This window comes from Malaya genurostris, chromosome 3, assembly GCF_030247185.1.
Source record: "Malaya genurostris strain Urasoe2022 chromosome 3, Malgen_1.1, whole genome shotgun sequence".
Classification (NCBI taxonomy): Eukaryota; Metazoa; Arthropoda; class Insecta; order Diptera; family Culicidae; genus Malaya; species Malaya genurostris.
This window is the reverse complement of record NC_080572.1, coordinates 167483627-167493985: the sequence shown is the minus strand read 5'-3', so window position 1 is coordinate 167493985 and position 10359 is coordinate 167483627. Positions and strand designations below refer to the sequence as shown.

General features: G+C 37.8%; 1 protein-coding gene across 2 annotated transcripts in view; it reads right to left on the bottom strand.

Annotated features, from left to right (window-relative positions):
- Nucleotides 1-1002: 1002 nt before the first annotated feature.
- Nucleotides 1003-10359, bottom strand: part of LOC131436379 (uncharacterized) — a 731094-nt gene continuing 721737 nt past the window's right edge. For both annotated transcript variants that reach the window (XM_058605077.1, XM_058605076.1), the window contains one exon: nucleotides 1003-3056. In XM_058605077.1, coding sequence (XP_058461060.1) covers nucleotides 1717-3056 — 1340 coding nt within the window. In that variant the 3' untranslated portion in view covers nucleotides 1003-1716. The remainder of the gene's footprint in view (nucleotides 3057-10359) is intronic.

Below are 10359 nucleotides of genomic sequence, written 5' to 3'. Positions count from 1 at the left end.
AAACGTATTCGTAAACTCATAGTCGATAGTAATAAGGCTTTCGACCATTTCTTATCGAGTTCAGTCGTTTACGAGCTCGATTGTTTTGGTTCCTTAATGCCAAAACTTCTCGATAATCTAATACTTCTTCGAGTGAAGTCGAACGAAGCTCGATGATCGACTTCGAATCGAGAACCATAATACGAAACGTGGTCGATTCGATAAAATTTCAGTCGAATCGAGATACATAATGCCACCCCTGCTTTCTCTCTTCGATCGATTGACTTTTAGAGTGAGATGAAAATAGGTGCGTTCGCTTCGAGTTTTCGTGTCGCTATAATAGCATTGAATAAGTTTCGAGCTAATTTTTCTGCGGTATTGTTTCTAAAAAGACGAGTAATCGGAAAAGTTAGATTTTGATTCTACAGAAAAGATAACTATTGGTACAATAGCCCTATTTTGCCCTTTTAAATAAATGGTAAATAATATGTTACTATTTCTCGGATCCGTTGCAATATGTTGCTTTGCAATTACGCTATGGTATTCTTATTCTGTCAGAGACTATTCAGTAAAAAATCGTTTGGTCTAAGCATTTAGTTGCTCTAAATATTGTGCTTTTTATTTACACTAATCGTGATACAACAAATAAATGTGTTGAAAAATTTTGATAAAATTTTACGTTAGCTTGCGTAGTAAGTAGATATAAGGTCCCGAGCAGAAACTTAGCGTAGTTGTTGAGTTACAAAATTGTCACAGAAGTCTGTAATGAGCTTTAGTTGATTGGATATCCCTCTTACGGTCCAAAAATTGAGTGGACAATTTGAGAAAAGTACAATTTATTTAAAAGGAATTATTAATTATTTGTATTTACAGGATAGAGCCAATGATGAAAAATGATAGAAAAAATTTCCCGAGCCAACAGCAGGAATCTAGCTGGTTATAAAACACACCATATGTTGAATAATGACAGCCAGCTATTTTTAACATTCTCTGATATCCTGACAAAACGATTGAGTAAATGATTTTCATCCGAACGACGTGAGTAGACTTTGAATAAGTAACATAAAATGAACACACGGTCTATCGTTGGAAAACGTTTCACCATTTTACGACTGCTCAGGGTTCGATGCCGATTTAGCTTATTTTTTTATTCGCTGAATCTTCAGATATCCACAATTTGGACAACGGCATGATCTTGTTTTACGATAACGATGCGTAGCGTGCGACCGATACAAAAAAAAACATTATTAAAATCGGTACATAAAAATGGGCCAACTGAATTTCATTTCATTTATGTTTGATGTTAGGAATGTACGATTGAAACCGACGAATGTGAGATTGATTTGTGAGAATCCGTCCATATGTTACATCAGCACTAGACGGAAGAATTGTAATACGGTGTAGAACCGGCAAGGAGGCAACATTTATCTACTACTTGCAATATTTCCGTGCCAGTCGAGAATTTTTCTTAAAGAAACTTGCTTGAATTTTCTTACCATTATGAACGGCCTTTAGTTGGTAGGTTTGCTGTCTTATACAATTAATAAAAGTTTGAATAATCTTTGAAAATACAACAGTTTTGGTCGAACCTATGAAGTATAGAGATTTGTTTTTAATAAGTTTACAAGCGATTTGATTAGGTTCGAAAACTTTCCGCCTCGGTGGACGAATTTTTTCGCATTTTGATAGTGAATCACAATTGGCTTAGGAAAATCCCATTAAATAATTCTATCAATCTCAAACGGATACCTCTTCCGTGTACTTCGACCTGTCGTTTAGATCGATAACCAACCTTTTCTCCGGTGATTTTTTCTTTTTTCCTGTATGTTGGCCGCCGGTAGCCAACGAACCAGACACGTTGGCCTCCAGATCCGTGTCAGTTTGTACAGGTGCCATCGCACTTGTTGAGGATGTTGCGATAGTTGTCGGTGTCCCGGATGAACTGCACGATGGCGTTGGGGTGTTGCAGTTGTTGTTACCGGAACCGGAACAGACTGCACCGGCCGTAGTTATTGTACTAGTTACCATTGTGGTACTGCTACATGGATTGAGTGGCCGCATTTGATCAACTATTGGCTGAAATTGTATCGACGTCGCACTTATTCGATTGCTGCGTAATCGATTTTCATTTTCCAGATTGCTCAGAGCAGTAGTCAGTGCTGTTCGCATAAGAAAATTTTCTTTTAAGCTATCTATCTTGTTATTGTGACTAGCGTACAATTTATTAAAGTTCTCCAAGTTGAGATTCCTAAAATTGCTTTCATCCACACTACGGGAAGAAGCAGTTGCCATTAGACCACACTCACCAGAATTTGGCCGCTGATTACAATGATTAGCTATACTATCGTCACACATCGTCAATATGTGTCTCTGTTTTTGCTGTTGATGCAACAGGTTATCACATGATTCGTAATTTTTTACACTTAGTTCACCGAGCCTAGTTCTGCTACCACTAATACACTTTTCTTCTGACTGGTTGTCGATGTAGTTACGGCTTTCTCCGTCGCTACAAGTTCTATTGGTCAACGTATGTTCGGATATTTGTTTCGCTAGAACTGGCTTCGTGTGCTCTCGAACACTATCACAGCAATCAGCATGCTTAATACTACATCCGATTTTGTTACAGGAACACACAACCGCTTCACTATGACACTCGCTTGCCTCTCTTCTCTCACCAACGTCATCATCACTACACATGCATTTAAGTTGAAGAATGTCCAAGCTAAATTTACTATTGTCTTTCGATCGATCGTTGTGATAGGAGTCGTCAGTGATCATGATACGCGTGTCGGACTCCTGCCATGGGCTGCTACCGTAGTTCCCGTTCATAAGCGTATCAGTATTGATTCCTTTGTCTACCACTTTTGTAAGTTTACTGTCGGGTGCTGTCATGATTGCCTTCACTCCCGGTGGCGGTGGGGGTTTCAACGACGAACTCTTACACGTTTCCATCAAACAGGCGATCGTAATGATTGCTACACCTCGTTGAGGAACCCGATCATATAAGCGCTGCAACTGATTGTGCAGCTCCTTGATCTCATCAATGGCTTCCTCCTCCGTCAAGCGGCCTTCGTTAACTGCAATGAAACGAAGAACAATGATTTATTTTTGTTTCGACACATTCCGATTAGTTCAAGATAATGGATGAAGGATTAACCAGTCATGGTAACTGAAATATCAATTACAAAATAAACATAAATTAATTGTTCCCTCTTTTAGTTTTCATTTTTAATACTTTGGAACACATCTCAGTACATTTAAAACAGTCGAAAATTATCGATTCAAACTTGGTGGTAATAATCGAAAACTCAATTGAGAGCCACCACCATCTATTTCTAATTTTGGCCGCGTAGAGTTTTAGTTATCGAGTTCATGTCCATGCATATTCATTCTAACTTGCTCACTACCAACAGTGAAGACAATGAAGCAGGTAGACTACTTGGCACTTGAAACTGAGCAAGTAAAACTTCGAGAGACTAGGTAAGATTATTAAATTGACGATGAATTTTGGGAGTTTCATTTGAGTACGACAGCAAAAGTCAAATGGATATGCTGACAGTCAATGTTCATAAATTTCATTTTCATCTAATAAAATTCGATTGCAATGAAGTTACACCGCACTGATCGCGACCACACTACGAAAATAGCTGACCAGCCAATTTTCTTCAAGAAGACGCGGACAGAAGATACCACGTACACTACGGGAAAATCGATGCTGACACTATGAGATCGACAAACAAAACCGTTTGGATTGAGCCAGCTTAGCCAGTTCTAGTGAGGAAGTCGTTTGGTGCATTTGTTCACTGTAAAAATTTAATTCTTTTAATCCTCGAATTAAATTGGGATAACGATGTATGTACCTACATTTGATTCCTTTAATTTTGTTTGTTTATGTTTTATTATTGGGCATGCTTTTTAGTACAAGACAAAACATACATAATTTGTTTATTTTGATTCTTAGTTTCCGGTGTTGACAGTAGCAGTAGTGGTCGAAAAAATTGCAACAATTTCTCATATAACACCAACAAGGAACTTATAATTACACCACGAAATTGATAAAATAAAGTTTTGTTTGTTACGGTTATTTCATGCTAATAATATAAGCAATGTCTAATTCAAACGGTTTCAGAAAAAAATCAACACTGATGACATTTTGACGGCGTCGAGTGGGTGTCATCGCCTTCTGCGTTAGTAGCAGAATGGGAAGGTGCGTATTGGTTTGTATGTAATAACTCATTTGAAATGCCACAAACATAGAGTAGGCCAAGTATTTCGGCTGTTACTGAAATGTATTTAATTTTTTTAGTGTGGTTTTAAATTGACGTTAATTTATGTAGTCTTTTTGTCAACTTGTTTTCTTCAAAACCGTCTTTAACATTTCTTGCCATATTCATAGGTTAGCATTTTTCCTCTCATACTTGAAGAACTCAACGTATGAATCAAAATTAGTTTTACAAGTGATAAAAACTAAAGCTTGCTTCATTTAGAATTGGAACAAACTTTTGCTCATATTGTGGCGCTCCTGGTGGACGGATTTGGAAGTTCTTGGCACCCACGTGTCGGGAATTTTGTCAGCTTCATTCCGCAAATCGACTATACTATGTAAACAATCAACATGGAAGGGAAAAAATTGTGCACAGTTATTTGGAAAATCCATTGTGGTCTGCATCTAGACTAGCTAAACAGCTGAAATTGCCCAGAATGGTGCGTTATCAAACGGTATATGGAAACATTTACGACGATTCGGAAGCCTCAAGCCAATCGTCGGAGTGGAACTGTCGACCGGAAACTGCGCGGTAAGATTTTGAAGACGATTAAGAGAAATCCTAATCTGTTGGACCGTGATTTGGCCAGAAAATTCGGTGCTGTCCATAGTACCGTGAGGAGAACTCGACTCCGGGAAGGAATCAAGTCGTATCGAGCTAGCAAACAGCCAAATCTGACCATAAAACAGAACAGTGTGGTCAAAATTCGTGCTCGAAAACTATATGACCAGGTGCTGACCAAGTTCAACGGGTGTCTTCTGATGAACGATGAAACATATGTCAAGGCTGACTTCGGGCAAATCCTAGGTCAAAAATTTTACTTGCCTACGACTCGGGAGGATGTTCCAGCCAAATTTGAATTTGTTTTTGCTGACAAATTTGCCAGAAAATTTATGATTTGGCAGGGCATTTGCAGTTGTGCAAAAAAAAGGCGGGTGGGTAATGTCAGAGACATAACTGGATGTCGTGAATACGAAAACAACTGACATGTTCCTTAACACTTCCGAATATCAATTAGTTGATCAATTGTATGAATTATGCAAGCATTCCCCTTTGCACATTTTTCGCAAAAACAAAGAAGGCTTCACTTTTTGTTGAGAGGCTTGTTTCTACCTGATTTCGTTTGTAGCTTTTTCACTAATGGGCGGTCCTAACGGCTATAAAAATAGCCGCATTCAGAATTTTAATGTTGATTATTTCATTTCAGATTTGCATAATTTATTGAAACAAACTATCAATATGCTGAAGGGACTCGTTTCTAGCATTCAGAAAGGTCAAATTGCGTAATTATCTACGACATTAAACTCTGGAACATTTTTCGCAAAAACAAAGAAGGCTTCACTTGATCTCGTTTACTGTGAGTTTCACACAGCGAAATGTGCACAAATCTAACCAAACTGTTCTAGATTTGCAGTAAACTGAGGATATTTCCCTACGATTTGCGAACAACAAATCCTAATAGTTCTTTTGAAAACTTTTAGAGCCATTAGAACGGCTGATTTTGTGCAATGCTCTCCACCGTTGTTTTTTCACCAATGCTAATGACTGGCAGCTGTGACGTAATCGCTCTTGTCGAAAGCGAAACTAATTGTCCAGACGACACAAAACACATCTGCTCGCAGTGGCGATACAATCCAAACTAATTCAAGTTTTGTTGAGAGGCTTGTTTCTACCTGTTTTCGTTTGTAGCCTTTTCACTAATGGGCGGTCCTAACGGCTATAAAAATAGCCGCATACAGAATTTTAATGTCGATTATATCATTTCGGATTTGCATAATTTATTGAAAGAAACTATCAATATGCTGTAGGGATTCGTTTCCAGCATTCAGAAGAGTCAAATTGCGTAATTCTCTACGACATTAAACTCTGGAACATTTTTCGCGAAAAAAGGCTTCACTTGATCTCGATTACTGTGAATTTCACACAGCGAAAAGTGCACAAATTTAAGCAAACTGTTCTTGATTTGCAGTAAACTGAGGATATTTCCCTACGATTTGCGAACAACAAATCCTAATAGTTCTTTAGAAAACTTTTAGAGTCATTAGAACGGCTGATTTTATGCAATGCTCTCCACCGGCAGCTGTGACGTAATCGCTCTTGTCGAAAGCGAAACTAGCTGTGCAGACGACACAAAACACATCTGCTCGCAGTGGCGATAGAATCCAAACTGATTGAATTTTTGTTAAGAGATTCCCTTTTATGTGATTTCGTTTGTAGCTTTTTCACTAATGGGCGGTCCTAACGGCTATAAAAATAGCCGCATACAGAATTTTAATGTCGATTATTTCATTTCGGATTTGCATAATTCATTGAAAGAAACTATCAATATGTTGTAGGGATTCGTTTCTAGCATTCACAAGGACCAAATTGAGGAACTCACTGCGATATTCACCACTTTTCGGAACATTTTTCCCGGACGATTTGTTGTACAGCAGCAGATATTTTGTTCTCTTCCTTAGAACGCGTTCTGATTGGCTGGTGTTGACATGGATCAAATGAGACAGGTTTTTCAATAGTGTACTATTGAAATACTTCAATGCTTTTGCTATACACGTTTAAATTGAAAAAATTCGATTCTATTGGTAGTTAGATTATATAAATCTTTTCACAGATCACTGAGCTATGAGCTTTAAAAATACGAGAAAGGCAAACGCGCCTTATGAATTATCCTCTTTGATACTCGTTTATACCAAACATTTCAGAAAAGTTTAATTTTGAATTATTTGAGACTATGTCACAAAACTGAAAATTTTATCATAAAATTGTGATCATATTTCCGATGGCATGTCGCAAGAATTATGTTGATTCATTAGATACAACAATAGATATTCACGATCAAAAACTTATCACTCTCTCAGAGGGTAAATTTTGAAAAGGCACCCCATAGTAAAGTAAGTCGTATTCACGACAAAAACGAAAGTTTCGTTACAAATAAGACAATCCAAAAACGAATTTAGCCGTTCATTCGATCCCACGACCATCCCGTAATGTTATGGCCAGATTTGGCAAGCCGTCATTACAGCAAAGTCGTTCAAGAATGGTATGCAGAGAAAGAGGTCCAGTTTGTTCTGAAAAATCTTTACCCACCCAACTGCCCCCAGTTCCGCCCTATTGAGAAATACTGGGCAATCATGAAGAGGAGACCCAAGGCAAAGGGAAAGGTTGTCAAAGACATCAATCAGTTGACGACCTGGTGGAATAAGATAGCTAAAACGATGGACGAAGAAGGTGTGCGCCGCCTAATGAGCCGTGTTGCAGGAAAAATTCGAGAGCTCCTTCGAAACCGTGACGAATAATTTTATTCGTATTTTTTCTTAAAAGTATGAAAATAACGCTACATTAGTATAAAAAAAGATCTGGAATTCATTAATAAATAACTGAAATACAGGCAATTGTCTTTGTTCCAATTCTATCTGAAGCAAGTTTTATTTGAGGAAGCTCTGTATATGAAATCGCAGTTTGATGTATTATTCAGATTTTTTTGGTGTAAAAAAATTTGAATTTTACAGGTGACTTAATCCCTCATACGATGTAATTCATAACGACCTAATTTGTCAAATGACGGAAAATTTTATTTGTAATGACTTAATGTTAAATGAGCTTGAATTTTACTGGTTTCGACAGTAACTTGCGTTCTACTAGCAGGTGCGACTGTATGAATTTAAATGCACCTTTTACCAGCCAAGCAGATGTGTGCTTCTGTGGCTCAGTCGATTAACAGACGTACTTTGCGATCGAATGGTTCTCGGTTCAAGTCGCGGCGCTCGCTATCACAGTATTAATTTTTTTATTTAAATGAATTTCATGTTATGGAATTTTGGACACAATATTAAATGTTCTTCCACGTAAATTTGCGACTGCGTGTGAACTGCGACGCTCCATTTATGTGCATCCGATAAGATGTAAAATCACAGGGTTTTATCGAAGTGTGTAGTTTAGAAAAAAATTCGCATATTTTGTTCCGCCGGTTTAAGTGACGGTGTACAATATTTATTACATTTTTTCTATAACTCCGCAACCGGAAATCGTATCCGAATGAAATTCAGAAATTCCGTATGGGACCTCGATACACAAGTGATTGCATAACATTTCTATTTGATGAAGGGAAAAATAAAATTTAAATATTAATTTAGTCACATCGTAATTAAGCAGGGACAGGAGAAGTGAAGATAATGTCAATTGCTTCTGCGATCAATCAGCGTTCTGACGACTGAAATGTCCAAAGAATTTAGGAAAGTTGCAAAGGACCGATGAAAGTAGGGTGAGAAAATAATTACAATTTATCGCTCACCTATAGCCGATCTCGAATAAAAACCTGTTTCAATCCACCTAGTGGTTTATTGATGCCTTTCTGATATCAATCATACTGTCATCTTTAATACTGTGGTATCCTTCAAACTAATTTTCTTCGATTCTTAAAAGAATAACCGAAAAATACTGGTAGCAACTATCAACATGAGTTGTCTTGAGGCCGATTTAGAATTTTTACGTTTTTTAATCTCACTAGGTTTTTTCGGAGATGGCTGAACCGATTTTGATAAACTTACATTGAAATGAAAGGTATCACGGTCCCATGCGGAATTCAGAAGCAAATTTGAAAAAAATCAACATGATTGGAATTACGAAAGTAAATATTTGCCAAAAAATACAGCCCGGAGGTGGATATCAAACCAGCGAACTATTTACACCAGTAAAATTGTTGATTTCAATCACTCTACAAGAAAACACTTGTTCTTTCTTATCGTTCATCCAATAAAGCCGTTTGAGATTTATTGTACATATATTCTTACCTCTTTAATATCTTGAATAACTATATCCCCAAAATTTAATTGAGATTTAAGTTATTTAATTTAGTTTGAAAAGTCTACGAAAGTCTACGAGGGGGGTGGGCAGTTGAAATACTAAATTTTGGTCTATGTGGTTTATGAACGGTCCATTTTTGAATTTTAGAACTGTGTAAATCAATAGTTGCCTTCAAATGAGCCCAATTTTGTCAGAATTAGTTTAGCCTACTATGCAGGAAAGCTGTGCAAGTAGAAAAATGGTAAAAAGTCTTTTAATTTTTAAAACTAGTGTAAGATTGATGTCAGAGTGAGCGCGGAACGCGGACCGAAGCGTAGCGATTCAATACTGTTGTCTCATCGCGTTCACTTTGACAGATTTGCTTTGATCAAATGCAACCCGCATAGCGTTTTGGCTACCTGGGCAGCCATGGCCACCAGAAGGCTACCAAAATTGATTCAGTGACGGTTGTCAAATCCAATTTGACAAAACAAAGTCGTCTGTATCTAAGTTAGCCGAGCGTTTTCATCTTCTCACCTTCGCTGAAAATGTCAAAGATTTCAATGTGGAAAAATCCTGGTGGATACGGTTGTATCGTTTGAGTTATATATCTGGCAGCAGTGAGGCAGTCGGTCACCAGAATGTCTGCCAGCCATATTTTTCCCGCTGGCAGCGTTTAGTCAGCCATCTGGCAGCCATGCGTATGCGGGAACTAGCTCGCACGCACGCATCGACGCTTCGTGTAACGCTGTCACTCTGACAGCATCCTAATGTTGCCACCAGAATGTAAGCGTTACACGAAGCGTCAAGATGCGCGTACGACAGGTTTGTCAAAATAAACGCGATTTGCGACATCAGTACATGGAATTGAATCACTTTGAATCACCCCGCGTTCCGCACTCACTCTTGCTGAGCTCTGTGATTATTGAAATCGGCTGAGTTGTCTGCGACAATGTTTAATGAAAACAAATCCGTGAAAAGTGCACCCACAGTCATTTCAGTACACTCAACTCTTTTGCATGTGCGGGAGTCATATAGCATAAAAAAACATCAGCATAACATTGAAAATACGCATAAAAACATGAGTGCAATTCTAGAAATTTTCTATAGAGAGAGATAAATCGTGATAAAAAAAACAATAATACATAACTTCAGATATTGTAGTGCTTTGTGTTCAGCCGTTTTATAAAATTTTCTGTTGTTCGTTAATCCGTGGTCTGAAACGCACAAGATTTTTTTTTTAAATGGGAGATTAACATTGACGGTGGCTCATGCGCATTCTTAATTCGAATACCAATGTACCCATTCTCACCGCATCAGTGTATGCGTCACA